This window comes from Lucilia cuprina, chromosome 5 (assembly GCF_022045245.1).
Source record: "Lucilia cuprina isolate Lc7/37 chromosome 5, ASM2204524v1, whole genome shotgun sequence".
NCBI lineage: Eukaryota > Metazoa > Arthropoda > Insecta > Diptera > Calliphoridae > Lucilia > Lucilia cuprina.
The window spans coordinates 57,792,988-57,818,729 of record NC_060953.1 but is presented as its reverse complement, the minus strand read 5'-3'; the positions used below and the strand labels follow the sequence as shown (position 1 = coordinate 57,818,729).

At 29.4% G+C, this 25,742-nt stretch overlaps 1 protein-coding gene across 2 annotated transcripts in view; it reads right to left on the bottom strand.

The window, feature by feature from the left end:
* The window catches only part of LOC111682673 (paramyosin, long form), a 36,068-nt gene extending 12,842 nt beyond the window's left edge, over window positions 1-23,226 (bottom strand). Inside the window, exons 1-7 of one of the 2 annotated variants that reach the window (XM_046953341.1) lie at window positions 22,815-23,226; window positions 21,942-21,998; window positions 13,807-13,893; window positions 13,307-13,473; window positions 5,679-6,550; window positions 5,480-5,607; window positions 5,293-5,405 (exon numbers count right to left, since the gene is read on the bottom strand). In XM_046953341.1, coding sequence (XP_046809297.1) covers window positions 5,293-5,405; window positions 5,480-5,607; window positions 5,679-6,550; window positions 13,307-13,473; window positions 13,807-13,893; window positions 21,942-21,998; window positions 22,815-22,937 — 1,547 coding nt within the window. In that variant the 5' untranslated portion in view covers window positions 22,938-23,226. Of the gene's footprint in view, window positions 1-879; window positions 2,189-2,448; window positions 2,540-2,602; window positions 2,656-5,292; window positions 5,406-5,479; window positions 5,608-5,678; window positions 6,551-13,306; window positions 13,474-13,806; window positions 13,894-21,941; window positions 21,999-22,814 lie in introns of those variants that run through there. The other variant, XM_046953342.1, reaches the window with a different exon arrangement.
* Window positions 23,227-25,742: the final 2,516 nt, after the last annotated feature.

Here is a 25,742-nt window from a genome sequence, read left to right as displayed (position 1 = left end):
ACTAGAACTGAACTAGAACTGAACTAGAACTGAACTAGAACTGAACTAGAACTGAACTAGAACTGAACTAGAACTGAACTAGAACTGAACTAGAACTGAACTATCACTACGTTTAAGTTGAATTTAGTCGAAAGATTATTACATAAATTTCAGAAATGACACATTACGTCACGTTAATGAAAGTTTTAAATAAAATTCAGAAATATTTTACAAAATATAATTGTTTCTAAATCCTTCTATCATTTAAATTATTTAAATACTGTTGCGACTTTTAATTACACAAATTATAACGTAGGTTAGGTTTGGCTGATAGGAGGATGTTATAACGTAACGTAATGAAAACTTAAGGATGTAGACTACGTAATAACGTAGCATAAATTGCAACACTACATTAAAAATACTTTTCATATAATGTTGTAAATATCCTTTTTAAACATATTGCTGACATAACGTAACGTAAGGTAAAGCGTAATATACAAATTTATTTTAAAAATTTTGAAAATTCTGTATTACTAAAAAATGTCCTTGATATACAAATAATCGATTTAATAGAAAGTTTTTAGAATGTTGGATTTTTCATTTAATTTTAAAAATCCTTTAGAAATGACGTAAAGAAAAACGTTAAATTAAACTGATTTCAATATTTCATATTACTTTGGTTTTATGTGATTTTTTTTTAATTTTATATTTTTAAACATTTTTTAATGAATTTCGATTGTTGATCTTAGTTTGAATTTTGGCTTTTTTTTGATTTAAAACTTTTTCTCATTCCAAAAACCACCAATTCCTCAATGCCAATACAAATAACTATAATCCTTAATCTTGGGATGATTACGCATTACTTTACGACATATCCAACACTTATCAACTAAATCGCACCTGGAATCAGCATAAAATTCTACGGTCTTTTGATTCAACGACGACAATTGACGCTTAACATTATACAACGAGGACGAGACTCTATGATCGAGTTTATCGACCATACGATCGTCCATTAATTCAATATGATATGTGTGCGCGGATATACGACCACCTTCCGGAGAAGTTGAACGTAAACGCGATACAGCCCGGCTAGAGCGGACCATGGCCTGAGCCATATAATCCTCTTCTTCCCTTTTCGATTGTTTAATATTACGCTCGGATTCGGAGAGCAGGGCCTGAGCTATGGCCTGAGCCGATTTACCGCGTATTTGACGTTTAAATTCCTTTGTCATCTCGCCGGCGTCTAATTCCATTCTACGAATACGATGGAGTAATTTAATGGTATCTTGGCGTATAAGATCCTCTAATTCTCTTTGACGACGTTGACGACGTTCACGCGATCTATCTAGTACCGTATCGGGAGCAATATGCTTAGTAACACGCGCTGCGTCGGCTAACTTAATAACACTGAATGGTGAACGTTTCTTAACGCGAAAATCTAATAAAATCTCATCTGCCCTGGCCGCACATGCACGCGATAGTCGTAAGATTTCGTCGGTATTATAACGGCGTATAGCGTTCGAGGGTCGATATTGTTTGAGGCCGCGTTCACTGGTCCACGGCAAGTGTGGTGGTTTTACCTGCAAACTTTTCGTTTTTGCATCCAAGTAGTCCATCATTGGCTGATAGAAGTTCATAGTGTAGCCATAGTTGTCTTCATACGTCGATTGTAGCATGTGACGTACACGCGGGGGACGCACACCATAGGTAAGAGCCATGTTTCTCTTTTCTTTCAAAAACAGACAAATATGATCAAGGGGTGAGGTGAGTGGTTTTTATGAGAGTGAGTGTTTGTTATTTAAGGGGAATCTTTGTTTCTTTTCAAATAGAGAGTAGAAAGGGGGTAATGGGTTTAAGGTACTTTTTGTTTAGTACTTTTTTTGGGGGGTACTTTTAGTGGAAGTGTGTGTGTGTGTGTTTGTTGTTTTTGTGGTTTAAAACTACAAAATAATTTCTTTATAATAGAATTCGTTTAAATTTAAATTCTTTTGTTATGCACTCGGGGCGGCAGCAGCAGTCGTTCAGAAAAGGCAGCCAAATAAGCAACAATATCTGCTACGGTACTTTTTGCTCTAAAGAGGGTGTTGGCCTTGTCTTTTAGACGTTTCTTTCAAAATATCAATATTTCTTTCAAAATGATGGCAGTTATATAGTTAATGCCAACAATTGTTTTCACAGGGCCTTTTTTATTCAAATATCGTGAAGGCTAAAAAAATTAAAACACACATTTTAGTCAGATTAGATAAATTCCATGTGTTTTAATATCAGACAGCTGCAAATAGTTTGATTGATTTCTTAGCACTTGACAGCTTTTTTGAAAAAAAAAGAAATAAAATAAATCACTGTCAAGTGATCTCTTTTTTTTAAGAAGAAACAAATTATTTAAACTTAATTATGAAGTTTAGTTAAGACCAAAAGAAAATATCAAACATATTTCCAGTGTCTTGACTTAGCAGCGGCACCCACCTTTTGTCTGTTTCAAGCAATTACTATCGGCTGATAAAACGGTTCCAATATTTAACGAAAATTTTCTGTTGATTGTATAACACAATTTAGACTAAAATAAATTTTATAAAATTTATTTTTTTAAATCACTTTTTATTTTCTTTTAATAATTTACCCCTTCGTTTATTGGAATAATTTATTTTGTTGTTTTTTTTTAATAATATTTATTCACTCCTTCGTTTTATGGTTATTTAGAAAAAATTCTTTATTTGCTTTTTTGAAACAAAACTTCCTGCTGTCTTAACTATATTAATTAGACTGGCATTTTTAATGCGATCTATTTTCTTGATTTTAATTTTATTTCTATTAAATTCTTTATCATTTTATTGTAATTCTTTTATAATTTTTTTTTAGTTAAAAAACAAACGATCGATAATGAAAACAATTAAAAATCGATCGATTGGGTAGAAAAAACGTGTTTAAAATAAAGAGGAAATGTTTAGGAAAAATATCAATGCTATTAGAAAACTAAATAAATAGTTTATGTCCTTGAACGTATTTTTTTTATAAATAATGAAAATAAAATGAGGCGGGGAAGGTAATTTAACCCTTTAAATGCAAAACTAATTTACAATAAATTTAATATTGTTAATGGAATTAAAAGAAATATTTCTATATGATTGATAGTTGATTTAGTAACTAGAACTGACACTAAATATTATTGATCGTATGATCGTCTTTTGATCTGCTCAATGGTGATCGTAAAGACAAAAAGAATATTCCACAAACTAAATTGAAACTGGAATCAGCTAAATACTCAAATGTTATCTCCGTTTATAGAGAAGAGCATATTATCGATCTCTTGATCATCATTTGATCCGAACATAAGTAGAATATTTTATCGGTCAAATGATCGTCCCGTCATCGTCAGTAAGGAATGTTCTACAAGCTCAATTGAATCTAGAATTAGCATATTATTCAACCGTTTTATACAGGAGAGATTACTCAGTGATCTAGCTTATTGATCACTAGATCATCTTTTGATCTGATCAAAAGTATAATCATTTAACAATCAAACGATCGTTCTATGATCGAAAGTAAAAAATATTTAACAAACTATATTGAATATAGAATCTGCAGATCATTCAACCCTTTTACAGAGATGAATAAACTCAGAGATATGATTCGACGATCAGACGATCTGATCAAAAGTATAATCTTTTACCAATAACACGATCGCTTCTTTTACAGAGATGAATAAACTCAGAGATATGATTCGTTGATCAGACGATCTGATCAAAAGTATAATCTTTTACCAATAACACGATCGCCCCATGATCAAAAGTAAAGAATATTTAACAAACTCAATTGAATCAACCGTATTATATAAAAGAGTAAACTCAGTGATCTAACTTATCGATCATCATAATTTGTTCTGATCAAAAGTTGTATCACACGAAAATTTAACAAACTCAATTAAATCTAGAATCCGCAGATCATTCATCCCTTTTAAAGAGAAGAATAAACTCAGTGATATGATTTATTGATCAGACGATCATTATCTGATCAAAAGTATAATCTTTTATCAATAACACGATCGTCCTATGATCGATAGTAAAGCATATTTAACAAACTTAATTGAATATTGAATTAGTAAATTATTCAACCGTTTCATCGATCATGTGATCATTATTTGATCTGATCAAAAGTAATATCTTTAATCAACCACATGATCGTCCTTTGATCTTTAACAAACTTAGTTAAATCTAGAATTAGCAGATTATTAAACCGTTTTATAGATCACAGAGCATACTCAGTGATCTAACTTGACGATCACATGATCATCATTTAATCTGATCGAAAGTGAATAATATTTTACAAACTAAATTGAATTTGGAGTTAGTAGAATAATAAATAGTTAACGTTTTATGGAAAATAACAAATGCATTGATTTAAAATATCTATCGTGAGATCGCATAGATTAAATTCTATTAATTTTCGATAAAAATTTTATAGACAATAATAGGGGAGAAAAGTTTGTTTGTTGAAAAATATAAATCTTGTAAAAAATTGACTTCAAATTTAAACCCTTTACACCCATTAAAGGGTTAAGATAATGTTAAAATGATTTTGATTTGCCACAGATTGATTGAAATGTCATTTTTTGTGACATTCTTTAAATTTATATTTAATTTGTAGTCGTTTTATTTATAAATAATCCACAGATTTTAATTAATAATTTTCTTTCTCAACTATTAACATTTCATCATCTTCTTTTCCTTAGTATTCTCTTTTCGACTTTAATTCGTAATTGTGTGCCAATAAAATAGATAAATACTTTGAAAAAAAAATACAATGAACTTTCATTTTAATTGATTTCCCGTTTTATTTTAAAATCCCCTGCATTTCGAATTTCTTCTTTTTTTTACTTTTGTTATTTTCGAAATTTGTTTTTTTTTTGCAATGCAATTTTTTCAATGACGTTTGTGAAGGAAAATATATGTATGAATGTATTTATATCCGGATTTTCTAAGAAATTTATAAATAGCTTAGAGTATATATAATACTAATCGTTGTAGGTTCGGGTTGGAATAGGCTGTATTTTTAGAAAACTGTAATGAAAATAGTACCAAGATATTGGTAATTGCCAAATAGAATTAAAAATTGAAATTTTTGTTAAGTAATTTTCTTAAATTTAATCATCCTTCTGCTAAATTTAGAACAATTAGTGATAATTCAATGCTTTATTTTCGAAATTCGCTGGAAGGCGTTGTAAACATGTTGGCCATTCCCAATTATCATCAAAATAAAATCAATTTCTTTTTGTTCAATACTTTTTTAGAATAAACTTAAATTAACACTTACCGGATGCATTCGATTTCTTCATCCTTTTCGGCCAAACGACGTTCAGCGTCGTGACGGAATTGGTTGAAGTCAGCAGACAAGCGTTGAGCACGTTGTTCTTCAGCCTTGCGGCCCTGTTAATAGGAAAATCATAAAATAGAATTAATAAACTTTTATTTTAAACTGATCATGAATGTCAAAAACTTACAGCTTCAGCTTCCTTATAGGCAGCGGTCAATTCATCACGTTCATTTTCCAAGCGACGCAATTCCAATTCAAATTCGTGCAAACGGCGGTTCATTTCATTCATGGTGCCCTTAGCTTCGTGGAGATCATCTGCATTGTAAAAATATAATAAAACATTATAGTTTTTCCCCATTTTTTCTCCAACATTAACCTTAACTTACCTCCCAATTTTTTGTTCTCACGAGCCAATTGGTTGTTAGCATCCTTGACCTTTTCCAATTCATGGACGGTACGTTGCAAATCGGCTTGCTTGTTCTTCAAGTCACGTTGTGAATTCTCGTACATGATGATGGTCTCCTCCAAACGGCTCTTCAATTCAACATTGTGTTTCTCCAAGGTGGTAACGGATTTGTTCAATTCGCGGCATGTGTTATTGGCCTTCTCCAAATCGATGATAAGTACTTCGACTTCACTGGACAAGCGTGTCTTTTGTTTTTCCAAGTTGTTGATCTTAACGATGCAGGATTCAACGTGTTCCTCCAATTCAGTGATGCGTACTTGGTACTTGCGACGGATTTCTTCACACTCTTCGGCACGAGCGGCTACCTCGGCAGAGTATTTGTTTTGCCAAGAAGCAGCATCACCATTGGCCTTGACCAACTGACGTTCCAAGTCAATGCGAGCTTCAGACTCTTCTTCGAGTTGAATGCGAATCGATTCCAATTCGCTTTCAACTTGATGAAGGGAAGATTCCAACATAGAACGACGACGGTCTTCATCTTCCAAACGGCGACGGGCATCTTCCAATTGGGAGATAACTTGGCTCTTGGAATATGAGACGGTATCGAGTTGAGACTTGAGATCTTGGACGTCCTTGATCAATTCAATGTTCTCTTGCGAGAGGCGAGTCTTGTGAGAGGTAATATCGATGACAGTGCGATTGATTTCTTCAATCTTAACATGCAATTCGGAAATGGTGACTTCCAATCTTTCAATGGTCTTGCTGCTAACGAGTTTTTCCTTGTTGTATTGTTCGACTTGGCTAAGCAATTCGTAGACTTCAGCTTGGAATTTAGCTTTTTCTTTTTCGGCTCTGTGGATTGGTTGTTGTTTTTTTTTTTTAGAATAAGAAAGTAAAATATATTAGTTAAAGTTTGTGTGTATATTTCATATATATGGGATTGCAAAGTTTAAAGCTAGGATACTTAGCGTGCTTTTTTGAGTTATGCTTTAATTTTTGTTTGTTTTGTAGCTTTGCTGGATTGATGCTTCTCATACCTGGTCAAGATAGGAGTTTGTTTTTATGAGTTAAATGCTTTTATTTTTGGTATTTTAGATGATTTTATGAATTTAAATGCTTAAATAAATCTAGCATCAATCTAGTGACTTCAATTTCAATAAAATATTTTATAGGTTTTCTTATTCCAAAAACTAGATAGAGTCCAAATATAATAATAAAAATGGATAACCTATAGACTTTTGAAACTTTAGAAATAAAGGCAACTTTCATAAGTTCTCATTGGCGCGAGAGGATTTTGGTTGAGCAGAGTTACCGATCAATGATTATGAAGTCTTTATGAGCTCAATAATATATATCAAGAGATTGCGATAAATAGACAGAACATTTATAGCAACTTTGGGGAGTTTGTTCTGGACTCTAACCTTGCGATCAATTAATTCGAGTCCTACAATCGTTTTTTCAATTAATATAAAGATGACTTCCAGTTTCCCTTATTCCTAGTGAGAACAACTTCACGATTGTTGTGCATTCCTAGTGATCAACACTATAAAGGCAGACATATCAAACTTAAATGAATAAATAAACTTGATTTCTTTAGATCTAGTTGATTCTAAAATTTAGTGTTCAAATCAATAACCTTCGAGAAAAAAATTTAGGCCGAAGATCGTTATCTGACGCATTGTCTGATCATACTTTTTAAATTGCGCTAAAATTCTCTTCAGAAAGTGATCGAGAACAATGATGTTTGTAGTTTCGTTTGAGTTTGAGAAAAAGAGTTTAAAATTTGTGGTCAACAAAATATTTTATTAATTGAATTTGTAACAAATCAACTCTCTTCCTCTCTCAGTTTTGGAAAATTTTCTAGGTTTAGAAATTGGGTCATTTTAAAACCTCTTGAAGTTGATCGGTCATAAGAAGATCTCTTTCTCTTAAATTTAAGGTAAATTTAGTTTTCGAAACATTCGATTCAAAATAAGATTAGAAAAAATAATTTACATATCTTAGAAAGGAAGTTATATTAAAAAAATTATGTTTTTTTCATTCGTTACTGTGAATCCATGTTTAAAAGGCGCATTCTTTACTTGTTATTGTGAATTTGTTTTGAAAAGAAGATTACCTTACTGCGAACTTATGTCTTAGAGTGTAAGTTTAACTAAAGATATCATGTTGCTTTATTCCTTACTGTGATTCCATGTTAAAAAGTAACTTTCTGAAGTGTTATTGTGAATCGATTTCAAAAAGAACATTTCCTTACTGTGAATTCATTTTAAAAAGAGAGTTTCCTCGTATGTCATTGTGAATACATGTGTGAGCAAAACATTTTCTTTTTAATAATTGTGAAATTATGTTGAAGAGAAAATTTCAACATTTGTTACTGTGATTCTATCTTAAAGAGAACAGTTCTTCTTTCGTTACTGTGAATTTTTAATGAAGAGAACAGTTCTTCTTTGGTATTGAGGTATATTTTTTTAAACCCTCATTATTGCCCCAATATTCCTTTACTATGAATCTATTTTGAAAACAATATTTCGCAATTCGTTACTGTGATTCCATTTTTGGGAGACAATTTATCCACTGTGAATGATTTTTGTAAATAAAACTCATTACTTTCGATTTATTTTAAAGAATACTTTACCTCCTCTATTATTGTGAATGGTTATCAAAGAGAACATTCATTCGTTACTGTAATTGTGTTTTAAAGAGATAATTTCTGCATTCATTACTGTGATTGTTTTTTGAAGAATATATATCTCAATTCGTTATTGTGATTATATTTTGAAGAAAACATTTCTTCATTCGTTATTGTGAATACATTTTGAAGAAAATTGTGAATACATTTCAAAGAGAACTCATTTTAATTCGTAACTACGAATCTACTTATTAGTTTAGAAAACATTTTAACAAATCAAGGCGCATTCTTTACTTGTTATTGTGAATTTGTTTTGAAAAGAAGATTACCTTACTGCGAACTTATGTCTTAGAGTGTAAGTTTAACTAAAGATATCATGTTGCTTTATTCCTTACTGTGATTCCATGTTAAAAAGTAACTTTCTGAAGTGTTATTGTGAATCGATTTCAAAAAGAACATTTCCTTACTGTGAATTCATTTTAAAAAGAGAGTTTCCTCGTATGTCATTGTGAATACATGTGTGAGCAAAACATTTTCTTTTTAATAATTGTGAAATTATGTTGAAGAGAAAATTTCAACATTTGTTACTGTGATTCTATCTTAAAGAGAACAGTTCTTCTTTCGTTACTGTGAATCTTTAATGAAGAGAACAGTTCTTCTTTGGCATTGAGGTATATTTTTTTAAACCCTCATTATTGCCCCAATATTCCTTTACTATGAATCTATTTTGAAAACAATATTTCGCAATTCGTTACTGTGATTCCATTTTTGGGAGACAATTTATCCACTGTGAATGATTTTTTTAAATAAAACTCATTACTTTCGATTTATTTTCAAGAATACTTTACCTCCTTTATTTATTGTGAATGGTTATCAAAGAGAACATTTATTCGTTACTGTAATTGTGTTTTAAAGAAATAATTTCTGCATTCATTACTGTGATTGTTCTTTGAAGAAAACATTTCTCAATTAGTTATTGTGAATATATTTTGAGGAAAACATTTCTTCATTCGTTATTGTGAATATATTTTGAAGAAAATTGTGAATACATTTCAAAGAGAACTCATTTTAATTCGTAACTACGAATCTATTAGTTTAGAAAACATTTTAACAAATCAATTAAAAAGAAAACTTGTCTTTATTCGTTACTGTGAATCAAGTGTGAGGTCCTTAAGTCTTTAGAACAATAGATCTAGTTGTAAAACAATGAAAAGCGGATAACAAAGACTTCAGTCCTCTTTACCTCTCATAACTCTTAAGAAATGATCAAGGTATTTCATATTCAGTATTGAAATGATCTAGTATTACTTTTATGTTTCTATGAAAATTTCAAGAAATTATTTTCTTATTTTTTTCTTTATTCTTAATCAATCTCTTGAAATTTCCATTTAAAATATTTTAAGGAATGGTCATTAGATTTAGCAGTAATAAACAAAAAATGCTAGATTTATTAAGCATTTCAAAATTTTAAATATAAAATAAAAATACGAAAAAAAATTCATAAAATTTATAAATGAAAAGAAAATATTGTAAATAAATTTAAAAATAACAAAATATATTTGTTATAAATAGATAATCTTTAACAAAATCAACATATAACGTCATAAATGAGGATTACGCCCTGGTAACCTATTATACAGACAAACGACAATGAGTTCTTTTTGTAATCTTAAAGATTATTTGCTTAGACACCTACTGAGAATCTAAAATTTTTCAAAATTTTAATTTGAGTGATAATATTGAAAAGAATAAAGAAAAACTCATAATTTCTTACTAATACAAACACAAAAATTTTTTGTACATATAATTTCGATTTTACGTGGAATTTATATATTTTCAAAAAAAAAAAAAAACTTTAGATATCAAATTTCCATAAAGGTAAAATATAGAAAAACAAAAAGAGACAACAATATTTGAAAATTAATTTTTAAACAATAATATTTTTTATTCTTTCTTAAAAAAAAGAAAGAAAACAAAAACAATTTCTATATATGCAAGACATATTTGGGATTTTTTCTTTATTTCTGCGGAGAAAAAGCAACAAATAAACTTGGGGAATAAAATTTCGGGGTAAAATAAACAGAGAATTTGAAGGTAGTGAACAAAAAACATCAAATTCTATATACAATTTTTTATTTTTCAAAACTAAAAATACAAATACAAAATTTCTAAAAGCAAAGAAAAAGAAATAAAGATTTTGAAATATTTAGTATATAAAGAAAAGCTCTCAAGAGAAGCAAGCTTTTTTTTGCGTGAGTGTTTAAAGCTTTTTAGATCTTATAAATAAAGAGCTATTAGGTGTCTACACATTAAGTTTTGAAACAATTTTAATGGGTGTGGGGTGTTAATTAGACTGAATATAATGTTTTTTATAAAAAAATCTATTCAAAAGCGCAAACTCTAGAATTTTTGTTTTTGTAAAATTTTAAACAAAAACAAATTGAGTGTTTTTTTTAATGTTTTTTTTTACAATTTTTATTAAAATCCATACATTTTTGTTTCTAATTATTTCAATTGCTTCTTTTCAAAACTTTTTGAAATTGTATAGTTTATAAAAGAGGGGGGGTTTCTTTTAATTAGCTTAATTATGTTTGTTTTTGGCCTTGAATTTAAAATTATTATAGTTGTTTAATTTGATTTAATATTTAAACAAACATATTTTTAGATTTATGGAAATATGAGCTTTTGAAATATTTACAACAATTTTTTGATTTGCAAATGTTTGCGTTGATTTTATACAACAAATGTCCATAAGTATGAATAAACAATTCAGATTTGATTCATAAGAAATTTTCAAATGCAATCAGAGTCGTTCAAAGTTGAATAGAGAACAATTCTATATTTTGGACGATATTGTCTATATTCTGGACTATGGACAAGACAACACAATAGTCTGGACTATAAACAAGACTATATTCTCTACTATAGACTATTCTATAGTCTCGACTATAGACAAGACTACAGTCTCGACAATAGACAGAACTATTGCATTAAACAAGACTATAGTCCGGACTATAGACAAGACTACGGTGTGGAATATAGGTAAGACTATAGGCAATACTATAGTCTAGACTTTACATAAGACTATGGTTTGAACTACAGATAAAACTATAGTCTGCACTACAGACAAGAATTTAGTCTGGACTAAAGACAAGACTAAAATCTGTACTATAGATTAGACTATAGTGTCGACTACAGATAAGACTATAGTCTCGACTATAGACAAGACTATAGTCTCGACTATAGACAAGACTATAGTCTCGACTATAGACAAGACTATAGTCTCGGCTATATACAAGACTATAGTCTCGGCTAAAGACAAGACTAAAATCTGTACTATAGATAAGACTATAGTGTCGACTACAGATAAGACTATAGTCTCGACTATAGACAAGACTATAGTCTCGACTATAGACAAGACTATAGTCTCGGCTATATACAAGACTACAGTCTCGGCTATATACAAGACTATAGTCTCGACTATAGACAAGACTATAGTCTCGACTATAGACAAGACTATAGTCTCGACTATAGACAAGACTATAGTCTCGACTATAGACAAGACTATAGTCTCGACTATAGACAAGACTATAGTCTCGACTATAGACAAGACTATAGTTTGGACTATAGACAAGACTATAGTCTCGACTATAGACAAGACTATAGTCTCGACTATAGACAAGACTATAGTCTCGACTATAGACAAGACTATAGTCTCGACTATAGACAAGACTATAGATTCGACTATAGACAAGACTATAGTCTCGACTATAGACAAGACTATAGTCTCGACTATATACAAGACTATAGTCTAGACTATAGTCTGGACTGTAGACAAAACTATGGTCTGGACAAAAGACAAAACAATAATCAGAGTTTTAGACGAGACTTTGGTCTATAGGCAAGACAATATTCTGGACTATAGATAAGACTATAGTCTAGACTACAGACAAGGCTATAGTCTGCACTACAGACAAGAATTTAGCCTGGACTAAAGACAAGATTATAATCTGGACTATAGCAAAACTATAGACAAGGCTATAGTCTGGACTTTAGATTGGACTTTAGACAAGAAGATAGTCTGAACTTTAGACAAGACTAAAGACAAGACTATAGTCTGGGTTATAGACAAGACTTTAGTCTTGATTAAAGACAAGATTATAGTCTGGACTATTGAACAATAATACAAGTATGGACTATAGAAAAGACTATAGACTGGACTACAGAACAATAATATAGTCTGGACTAAAGATAAGCCTATAGACTAAACTATACAACAATACTACAGTCTGGACTATAGACAAGACTCTAGACTGTACTATAGACAATACTATAGTCTGGACTTTGGATTCAAACACAATTCAAAATTCTACTTTCTACAGGTGGTTTTAAGAAACATTTTGTATCTATAATATAATTTCTATCTATAGAGATATTTCTCAACAAATTGTTTATTTTTCTTGGTGAACATTTTTACAATTAAATAAATAAACAAATAAATATTTTGCAAAATTGTTCAATATTTTTGCTTTTAAAATAGCAAAAAAAAGAACATTGGCCTCTGATATGGGGCAACAAATAAACAAATGAAAAATTTTATATTTATAATAAATTAAACAGAATAATGAATCACTACAGAGAAATAAATGACTAAACAAATATGAAACAGACGAATTTAAAATAAACAAATGAATACGATTTTAAAAATGAAAATGAAAAGCTGAAGCATTTAAAAGGCTTAATCTAATACTAAAGATTTAAGTAGAACAAAGAAAAAAACTTCTTAAGATATGAGATCAACAACCAAATTACTTAATTCAAGAACGTATAAGTTATTGTATACGCCATAATTTAAGTAGTTGGATAAGTATGTTATGTAAATTTGTTGAAATTTTATTTGTTCTTAACTTAAAGCTTTAATATTATTTAAAAGCCTTTTGTTGGATTTTTTTTCTAAATTTTAAACTTTTATAATTTACCTGCTCTTTGATTTAGTCAGGATTTCGATTTGTTCCTGGAAATCGGCAACAATTTCGTTGTGCTTCTTCTTAAGCAACATAGCGGTTTCTTCGGATTCCAAATGGACATCTTCAAGCATTTTGCGCATTTTCAATAATTCGCTGTCGCGCTTGCGATTGGCTTCGAACTAAGTTTTGTGAAAAGAAAAGGTACATTTTTTAATACAGAAAGTTTGAGAAAAGAAATCTTAACAAAAATTTCCAAGATTTTAGTAGAAAATTTCCTAAGATAATTGTAAATTTTATACTTTAAAGTAGGCATCAAGATTTGTTATTTATCAAATTTTTTCCATTTTAGAATTTACTTTTTTTATTACAAATGCCTGCAACATAATTTTACATCTTGTCAGCCTAAAACTATGCTTTATTTTTTGCTTTAATTAGGAAATTTAGTTTAATCTTAATTTTTGATAAGATTATGTTTTGTTTTTCTTTTTTTTTTTTTTTGCTACAAAACTTACTTGATGTTCGGCACCACCTTCAGCTTCCTCGAGGCGTTCAGACATTTGAATGACTTGGACGCTGAGATCGGCTTTCTCGCGTTCGATCTGTGTTTTTTAGGAAGAAAAATATAAAGTCAATTAGTTTCGGTATAGAATTTACAAAAATATTAAAAATAAAGAAAATTTGCCAGAATAAGATAATTTTTAATTTAACTTACTGCGATATATTGATTAAAAAGTATAGCATATTATTCGGAGTAAATAAAAGAAGTATATGTTAAGGAGCTTTTGAAATTAACTTTGGAATATAGACAAGAACAAAGATTGGACTAAAGACAAAAAACCAAGACAGGACTATAGTCTGCAATATAGACAAGACTAGACTGGACTATAGTCTGGACTATAGACTGGACTATAGTCTGGACTATAGACTGGACTATAGTTTGGACTATAGATTGGACTATAATCTGGACTATAGACTGGACTATAGTTTGGACTATAGTTTGGACTATAGGCTAGACTATAGTCTGTACTGTATGCTGGAAGACTATAGTCTGGACTGCAGACAATGCTATAGTCTAGACTATAGATAATAGACTAGTCTATAGACAAGACAATATACAAGACTATACGCAAGCCTATAGTCCGTAATGTAGATGAATCTATAATGTGGACTATAGACATGGCAAAACTATAGTTTAGACAGTAGACAAAACAGTAATCTGTACTATAGATAAGACTATAGTCAGGGCTATAGACAAGACTATAGTCTGGGCTATAGACAAGTCTATAGTCTGGGCTATAAACAAGTCTATTGTCTGGACTATAGACAAGACTATAGTCTGGACTATAGACAAGACTATAGTCTGGACTATAGACAAGACTATAGTCTGGACTATAGAAAAGACTATAGTCTGGACTATAGACTGGACTATAGACTGGACTATAGACTGGACTATAGACTGGACTATAGACTGGACTATAGACTGGACTATAGACTGGACTATAGACTGGACTATAGACTGGAATATAGTCTGGACTATAGACAGGACTATAGTCTGGACTATAGACTGGACTATAGTCTGGACTATAGACTGGACTATAGTCTGGACTATAGACTGGACTATAGTCTGGACTATAGACAGAACTATAGTCTGGACTATAGACTGGACTATAGTCTGGACCATAGACTGGAAGACTATAGCCTGGACTGCAGACAATGCTATAGTCTAGTCTATAGACAAGACAATATACAAGCCTATACGCAAGCCTATAGTCCAGAGTATATACAAGGCTAGAGTTTGGATTGTATACAAAGCAATAGTATGGACTGTAGATGAATCTATAATCTGGACTATAGACATGGCAAAACTATAGTTTAGACAGTAGACAAAAGAGTAATCTGCACTATAGCCAGATATATAGTCTGCCTTGTAGATGAGATATATAGTCTGCCTTGTAGATGAGACTATAGCCTGGACTATATATAGTCTTTCAACAAATCAAGTTAAATGATTGACTTTTACTAGACCTCTAACTATCGTAATGAATTTATGAAATTAATAACACACATATTTTCGACATAAAAATATTCTAAATATTCAAAAATAATTTCAGTTAATTTTTATTTTTTTAAATTATTGATTCAAATAGACCTGAACTGTATGTTGTTTATGAACATGTTCTGAAATAAATCATACGAGTAGATGTTGTTTTTCTTTTCTTTTTTTTTGCCACGCATCACTGAGAAAAACAGTTCTAAACAAAATCAAAAGGCAAAATGCCAAGAAAATTCACATTAAACGCTACATAAACAACAACAACAAAAACTATATAAAGTGAACTACAATTTCCAAATGCAACATACAACATTAGTGTGTTGCATATATGAGCGGCCGGTCAGCGGCAAGAGCAGCAAAAAAAAACATTTTGCTGTTTTTTTTTGCTAAATTTACTAATTAAAACCAATAAGTAAAAAATAAGCAGAGAAAATTTAATTATAATTCGAATGAAATGGCCTAAATACAGTTAAGGAATTGTTTTGGTTGCGTTTACAGCTAAAAGGTAGAAAAACAGAAATATTATTAGGAATTTGTAATTGTTTTTGTTGGAGGAAAATAAAAAACATTCTTTGGTTACGAATAAGAAGTTTATTTTGTTAAGAATTTATTGTGTTAATTAATTAAAAGAAATTACTAGGAAATATTTGAAATTTTAGCAATTAACAGGTAATGATTTCCTGTTTGAAAAAAGGTGTTTCAAAACTTTGAAAATACAATTTCAAATTCAAAAAAAGTATGTATTGAAATAATTAAAAAAAATTATTCGTAAGAATTTGAATTTTATATTTAAAGAAATTTTTGAAAAAATACTAAAATTTTATTAAACAATTTCCCGTCTGTTTTTGCACATAATTTTAATTATAATGTTTCCTTGAATTTTATTAACACATTTAAAGAAAAAAATTTATAATTTATATAAATTTTTATGAAATGGTTTTTCAAAAATTGTATTTTTTCTTCTTTTTCAAAAATAAACCAATGATGACACATGACAGCTCTATATAGATTCAGAAGATTCTCATAAACATGAAAGTAGTTTAATGAGTCATTGTGAAAATGCATAAATATTTTTGTTTCGAAAAATTTATAATTTTTCCTTCAAAAAAAAAAAAAAAAAAAAAAACAATTTATGGGAATTATAAATTAGTTTTTTTCTTTTAAATTTGGGTGTGTTATTCATTTTTTCTATTTGGTTTGTGTTGAAAGATTATTTCTTACTTTTTGAAAAGAAAAACGTAATCTTTTGTTTAAAATTGGAACAAGATTTTCCTATCGAAATGATTCACAAAAATGTTATGTGGGCGTACAAGGTGTGATTTTAAATTTTTTATTTTTAATTAACAAAATTTTGAAATTTTTAAAATTTTGTCGACAGAAAACCCTAAGGTTTTAAAATTCTTTTCGAATTTTTTCTTTTATGATTCTAAACATGTTGCTGAAGGACAAGGATGTTGCAAGATTATTGTATATAGGTTAAAGATATGACTATAGTCTCAAGTATGGACAAGACTGAAAGCTTGACTATAGACAAGACTATAGTTTGAACAATGTACTATAGTCCGGACTATAGAAAATATTATGGTCGGGATAAGAGATAAGACTATAGTTTGAACTCTAGATAAGTCTAAAAGACAAGTCTATAGTCTGGACTAAAGACAAGTCTATTGTATGGGTTATAGACAAGTCTATTGTCTGGATTATAGACAAGTCTATTGTCTGGACTATAGACGAGTCTAATGTCAGGACTATAGGCAAGTCTATTGTGTGAACAATAGGCATGCCTATTGAGTGGACTATAGAGAAGTCTATTGTCTGTACTTTAGACAAGTCTATTGTCTGGACTAAAGACAACTCTATTGTCTGGACTAAAAAAAAATCCTTTGGACTATAGACAAGTCTATTGTGTGGACTATAGACAAGTCTATTCTCTGGACTATATATAAGATTAGTTTATACAACACTGTAATCTGGACTATAAACCAAAGTCTGGACTATAGACAATACTACAGTCTGAACTATAGGAATGACTAAAGTCTTGTCAAGACTATAGTCTGGACAACAGACAAGACTATAGTCTGCACTATAGACAAGACAGTAGACGAACAGTAGACGAACTATTGTCTCACTGGAGTCTGGACGATAGCCAAGACTATTGTCGGTAATATAGACGAGGTTGTTGTCTCGACTATAGACAAGGCTATTGTCTCGGCTATAGACAAGGCTATAGTCTGGACTATAGGCAAGACTATGGTCTTATCTATAATCCACTCTGTAGTCCTTGATATCATAATTCCAGGCTATAGTCTTGTCTATATTCTGTAGTTTAAGCAATAGTCTTGCCGCGCTTCAAAGTCTTGTCTAACTATGGTATTATCTTTTCTTTACACAATAGTCTTGTCTATAGTCCGGAATCTAGTCTTCTTTATAGTCTTTTTCCTGGACTATAGACAAGACTACATATAGGACTATATTCAGACACAAGGCAAAACTATAGTTAAGACAAGACTATAGTTAAGACAATAAACAGTGCTATGATCTGGAGTAAACGAAACATATTGAAACTAAATTTGTTTACAAACATTTTTTTAATTAATTTCGATAAAAAATTGATATTATATGTAGGTACGATAAAAAATTAAAAAAAACATTTCTTGTAAACAAATGTTGCTAAACATGTTGAAGCAACAAAATATTAATCCTAAAGTGACAATTTTGGTATTTTTCACTTGGAAAAAAGAGATTTATATAGAAGGTGCTAAACATCTAGATTTAATAATAATAAAGGACAATTTAGGTCTAGGTCAACTTTGGAATAACTAGATTTCTAATGAAGTTTCATTAAATTTAACAAAAAAAGAAGAAGAAACCTTGCTAGTGCATTTTAATAATTGCTTCAAGAAAGGGAGAACATTTGATGGCGAATGAGTAATAAAAATATGCTCCTAAGCCCAGGGGGCGTATGAGTTATAATTAATTTTGAAAAATTTTAATTCCATTGCAACATAGCTTATTGTAAAGCTTTTATTACAAAACTAAAAATGCAAAACTTTTATAATATATTTTTAGGAAAGTGTAAAAACATGTCACTTCCTGTTTCTTCATATATTTTTGCCCAAATATACAAATATTTTCATAAAGAATTTTCACATGCAATTTTAGTGTTTTTATGCAAATTATTGTTGTTTTTTTGTCTTATTTTCTTAAATTTATTTCTGGCCCAGGCCAAAAATATTTTCTAAATTTGTAAGACTATGTTGCTGTTTTCTTACTCTAGCTTTATTTATTTTATTTTGTTGTTTTATGTTGTTGTTGTGTGGCATGCAACACATTGTGAATATAAGTTTAAAGAAACTTATTATTGTGGCATTAACATATTGTGTCGTAAATGCGTGGCGGCGGCGACAAACAAGTTTAATGTTGCTTTTCTAATACTAAGCGAGAAAAACAAAATAAATAATATTTAAATTTGCTGAAAAAAATGTTAAAATTTCTAATTTTTTCAAATGCTTAGCAGTTGTTTTATAGATTTTCTGATAATTTTATAACAAAAAAATTTTGTCTATTGAGTAATTTTACATTTCTCTTTCGTTATTTCGCAAAAATTCTCTAAAAATCTCTAGATAATTAGTTGAAAATTGAATTGAAGTTCAATGCACAACATTATCATTTTATCACTAAATGCTTTAACTGTAAAACACAAGGGTAATTTAATTTTAGACGCCCCTTTTATTTTTGCTACATTTTGTAATTTTACAATATATTTGTTGCTTCTGTTTACTATATATTGTCTAGTTCGCAGCAATTTTTTACGAATTTACTGATAAAAACAAAATTTTTTTTTAGCTTTTGCTTATTTTGCGCTTTTGTTGGTTGTAAAGGTGACATTTTAAGTAAGAAAATTTAAACAACAAATTTGTTTGAACAATAGAAATTCCTTATTGATTGTATAGAATTTTTTAGATTTTTTTCAGGTAAAACTAAGTGAAAGTTTTTCGATTTGAGAGTAAAAAAAATTGTTGTTATATATTTTTGAAATTTATCTAATATTTTCTGAAAGGAATCGTATAAATAAGATGATTTCTCTAAAAAATTAGTATTCTTTGTAAATAACTTGATTTTTTACAAATATTTTATAGATGTGTTGAATTTTTAACGATTAATAAGGGGCTTTCAACACTTTTTGCAAACTCAGTTTTAGTTTTTATTAGAACTGAACTAGAACAGAACTAGAACTGAACTAGAACTGAACTAGAACTGAACTGGAACTGAACTAGAACTGAACTAGAACTGAACTAGAACTGAACTAGAACTGAACTAGAACTGAACTAGAACTGAACTAGAACTGAATTAGAACTGAACTAGAACTGAACTAGAACTGAACTAGAACTGAACTAGAACTGAACTAGAGCTGAACTAGAACTGAACTAGAACTGAACTAGAACTGAACTAGAACTGAACTAGAACTGAACTAGAACTGAACTAGAACTGAACTAGAACTGAACTAGAACTGAACTAGAACTGAACTAGAACTGAACTAGAACTGAACTAGAACTGAACTAGAACTGAACTAGAACTGAACTAGAACTGAACTAGAACTGAACTAGAACTGAACTAGAACTGAACTAGAACTGAACTAGAACTGAACTAGAACTGAACTAGAACTGAACTAGAACTGAACTAGAACTGAACTAGAACTGAACTAGAACTGAACTAGAACTGAACTAGAACTGAACTAGAACTGAACTAGAACTGAACTAGAACTGAACTAGAACTGAACTAGAACTGAACTAGAACTGAACTAGAACTGAACTAGAACTGAACTAGAACTGAACTAGAACTGAACTAGAACTGAACTAGAACTGAACTAGAACTGAACTAGAACTGAACTAGAACTGAACTAGAACTGAACTAGAACTGAACTAGAACTGAACTAGAACTGAACTAGAACTGAACTAGAACTGAACTAGAACTGAACTAGAACTGAACTAGAACTGAACTAGAACTGAACTAGAACTGAACTAGAACTGAACTAGAACTGAACTAGAACTGAACTAGAACTGAACTAGAACTGAACTAGAACTGAACTAGAACTGAACTAGAACTGAACTAGAACTGAACTAGAACTGAACTAGAACTGAACTAGAACTGAACTAGAACTGAACTAGAACTGAACTAGAACTGAACTAGAACTGAACTAGAACTGAACTAGAACTGAACTAGAACTGAACTAGAACTGAACTAGAACTGAACTAGAACTGAACTAGAACTGAACTAGAACTGAACTAGAACTGAACTAGAACTGAACTAGAACTGAACTAGAACTGAACTAGAACTGAACTAGAAATGAACTAGAACTGAACTAGAACTGAACTAGAACTGAACTAGAACAGAACTAGAACAGAACTAGAACAGAACTAGAACAGAACTAGAACTGAACTAGAACTGAACTAGAACTGAACTAGAACTGAACTAGAACTGAACTAGAACTGAACTAGAACTGAACTAGAACTGAACTAGAACTGAACTAGAACTGAACTAGAACTGAACTAGAACTGAACTAGAACTGAACTAGAACTGAACTAGAACTGAACTAGAACTGAACTAGAACTGAACTAGAACTGAACTAGAACTGAACTAGAACTGAACTAGAACTGAACTAGAACTGAACTAGAACTGAACTAGAACTGAACTAGAACTGAACTAGAACTGAACTAGAACTGAACTAGAACTGAACTAGAACTGAACTAGAACTGAACTAGAACTGAACTAGAACTGTACTAGAACTGAACTAGAAGTAAATTGGAAAAGATATTGTATCATAGTTAGAGTTTAGGCATCTTAGTTAAAAGTAAGAGTTTTCTTGAAGCTCCCAACGTTTAATGGAAACTTCGTTTCCAATTTTATAGTAATCCATATAAAGTAGAATATATGTTTGGATACGAAACGGTGATTATATTTTTTATCGTGTGATCGTATTGTTTGGTTTTATAGTATGTATAATAAACTTACTATATGTATAGGTATACATTTTTTCATGGGCGTGGGTGTTTTTTTAATTAAATTTTTTATATATATTTTTTTTTAATATTGTTGTGAAAGAAGATTTAGATTTTTGGAAATTTCTAGAAGAATATATTAGAATCAGATTTGTTTACGAGGATTTTTTATGGTGATTTGCTCTGGACTTAACATATCGAGATTACTAAGATAGTTGGACAAATTTTGAACTAAGAAGTTCATTAGTTTGGCGAAACTTTTAAGAATAAAGTTTTCAAATCTTAACTATTTTATAATTTTAATGTTGGTACTGAAATATCAAGATGGCGAAAGATAAATATGAACTATTTGACATGAAATAGAAGACGTTTTATATTTTTTAATAAGGAGTTTATCCTTAAAACAGGATTTATAAAGTTATTGATATGTTTACTTAACACTATAGGCCATTTTATAACTAAAAAAATTTTCTGTAAAAATAATAGCTGTGTTCTTGATAAAATCCTATCATATCCTTTTTAAGACAAATTTTCTTTAGTTTTTTTTTTGTTAATAATAATTAAGTAATTTCCTTAAAATTTTGTTAAAACTTACCCTTTGACGCAATTCACGTTCAACTTCAAGATCATCTTGGAGTAAACGGATTTTATCCTGGAAAAACAAATATAATTACTGGAGTTATTAAAACTAAAATTTTGTTTTTAAATTTAAAAAAAAAAGTTTATATAAAAAACACTTTAATTGAAAATTTTTTAAAATTTTTCATAAAAACAATTTCGAAATGATTACATAATAATTCCATTTAGAAAAAAATATATATTTTTCATCATCATTTATGAATATTTTTGGTTCATTATATGTACATATACATATGTATGTATATTATATGTATTTAAACACTCTCTCACACACACACACACACACACTTTTTGGTCTATATGTAAGCAAATGTATTGCTGTGAATTTGTATGTGTGTGTGTATGTGTGATTGTAGTAGTGTCTGTATGCATATATTTAATTTCAAAACTTTTGCACTCATTTCATATTATTTTTTCTGTCTTGCTGGTTTGATTTGGTTGGTGGCATTTTTTTCATTTTCATTTTGGTCGATTTTAAACGTTGGCATTTTCATTTTATTGTTAGTTTTTCATTATATTTTTCTTAGTTTTTTTTCTTTGGGTTTAAATTTAATTAATTTTTCTTGCTGTTTTTTTTATTTTTACAAAAAGTTGCGTTTTTTTCGAATTTCGATTTTGTTTTTTTGAAAATTTTCAATTTAGTTTTTCTTTACTCTAGCACTTGTTTTAAAAACTTTTTTTGAGGGAATATTTTATTTTTTTTTCATTATTTTGTTTTTACTTTAGTTTCTCTCTAGGAAGTAGTTTTTTTAGATTTTTTTATTTTTGCATTTTAGTTTTTTTTTTGTAAGTTTTATGCCCGTTTTTGTTTGATTTAAGGTCTTCTTACCTCAAGACGGGAAAGGGCGCTCAAATCGGCAGTGTATTCGATGTTGATATCAGCGGCACCTGGTCCAGTGGAGGTGGCTCTATAAGAGTATTTAGATGAACGTACAGCTTGTGATGAAGACATTTTGTTTGTTTTTTTTTATTTATTTATTTAATTATATTAATTTAATATTTTTTTTAAATGATAATTTTTGTGAAAAATAGTTCACTTCGTTAAAAAATTTTCTTTTGAAAAAATTATTCCAAAATAATTTTTTTTTTAATTTAATTGCTTCCTTTTCACACGCAACAGAAAAAGTCAAAAAAAGTAGTTGTCACCGAGTCACCGAATAATTCGTAATAAACGTCGGAGTAAGGCTGGTGATCTACTGAACAAGAGATCCCGGTGTCGTTCGAATAAAGAGTATTTCGTTGTATTGTCGTTATGACCAATGTTTTCGTCTATTTCTACCCAAATTTTTTTTTTTGTTTTTTTTTTTCGTTTGTGCTTTTGCTTTTGATTTTCCTTTCAAAAAAAACACAAATTTTCTTAAATTTTTCTTTAAATTTACGAAACACACACTCTTTTGTGGAGTATTTCTTTGTGTATTAGTATTTTGAGTGTGTTTCTTATTGTAGTTGTTGTTGTTAATTTTTCTTCTAATTCTAATGGATATTTTCACGCTTTTTCCTTCTCACACTTGGCGCATTTTCTTTAATATATTCTTTGTGTTAATTGCCGTTTATTTATTTGCTTTTTCATTTAAAAACCAAAAAAAACTTTCAAAATTCTTTTGATTTCATTTTTTTCAGTTTCTTTTGGATTTTGAGTTTGAGCTACTTTTTTCTTTGAGTGTTTTTACCTGTAATTAACCGTGTAGCCAAAAAAAAAACTTTGTGTACGTGCGTGAAAAATTCAAATATTTTTTGTGAAAAAAAATCAAATTCTAATTTTTCTTTGAACTTTTGGAAATAGATTTTTTTGCTCTAGCAATCTTTATGTTTACTTAAAACTGTTTCTTTGTTTTTAATAATTCTTATAGAAAATTTTGATTTCATTCGTTAAAAAATATCATGTCTTGTTGTTTTTGATTGATGATTTTAAAAGTTGTTTGATAAACAAATATTTATGCACTTCTGTTTACAATAAGTGTATGCGTTGCACTTATGGATTTTAGTGAATAATTTTATATAAAAACATTTTAAATTTCTTAATTTTAAAGCAAATTTTAAAATTTACTTTAGAATAGCAAACCTTTCTTAAAAAAACTTCTACTATCGACTAGAGTTAGAACCACAAAGTAATTCCTTTTTCGACACACGCTATCATTTTATTGGCTACAAGTTCTATTCAAAAAAAATGTATTAATGTTATTGTTAGCGACCACGCATTACCAAGTAATGTATGAAATAACTACATTACCTACCTACTTTATTTGAAAACGGATAAATTCTCAATGACTAATTTTTATTACTAAAAACAAAAGAACTTACGTATCAACTTCTTTTTTAACCAAAGAAAGTAAGTACTTCTTTACCGTGTTAAAATAATGACTTAAAATGCTAATGAAGAAGTAGTGAAAGGAGGTTTAAGTGGCATTTTAAGCTCATTACTTTTCAATGTAAGTTTTTCCTGGGTATGTTATCTATGTTGCTAAACATTTGTTCAATTCACAATCGTGTGTTGTGTGGTTATATCGTAGTATATTGTAACTTTTTTATTATTGATTTGTTTTTGTTGGAAAAAATTTTATATGAAAAAATTTTATGGCATACAATGCTACAACGATTATTAGCATTTTAAGCTCATTACTTTTCAATGTAAGTTTATCCTGGGTATGTAATCTATGTTGCCAAACATTTGTTCAATTCACAATCGGTGTTGTACGGTTGTATCGTAGTATATTGTAAATTTTTTATTATTGATTTGTTTTTGTTTTAAAAAATTTTATATGAAAAATTTTTATGGCATACAATGCTACAACGATACGACATCGTATTGTCGAAATGATAACGATGAGTTGTGGAAATGACAACAATACACAGTTGTAGCGACAACGATGCATTATCAAAATGATTATCTAAATGTCAACAGACTTGATTACTTTTGACAACAGATTGTATCAATTTCATTATTCTCTTCGCTGTTTTCCCTCTGAGTTATATAAAAAAATAAGATTTAAAAATTACCGGTTGAATAAAAAAATATGTTTTATATATTTTCATTCCATCATCATATATATTAGATATGATTTTTAGTACCAATTGTATGACGAAAAAGTACCAACAACTTCCCTTTTAAAAAATTGTATTCAGTCATTATGATACGAGTTTAATTTTGAGTTTCTAGGTTCATTATAATAAAAAGTATTCACTAAGTATCAGTTGAAGTATATAAAATACCAAATATTCCAGTTATATAGATTTTCATTTCATTAAGAGACTATATGACTGATTATATGTTTCTAAGTTTAAAATTACAGAAATAAACAAAGAGTAGCAGTTGAAGAACGATAAAGTTCCAAAAATTCCTTCCTAAAGTTCTCCATTTACTCAGGACTTGAATGTTTAATTTTGTGTTTCTAGGTTCAATAATAGAAAAGAGATTTACTACAAGAGGGCTTATAGGGGAGTAAAGGTAAATATGGGCCTATCCTTATAAATTTTGGTAGAGGAATTCACGTCCACCTTAATGTTATTTATGTAGATTTTAATCATTTTATTAGAAATTATAAGTGAATTTTGACCTTTAAGACATTTTCTGAAAGGGAGCTTGTATGGGGGCTAGGGTCAAATGAGGCCTGATCACTATAAAAATTAGTAGTGTCATTTATCGTTTTATAAAACTAAGTTTTGCAGATTTTTGTTGACATAATAGAACATTTAACGTAATTATGAGCCTAAGAGTAAGATTCGGGTGGTATGGTTGTATGGGGGCTAGGCGAAATAG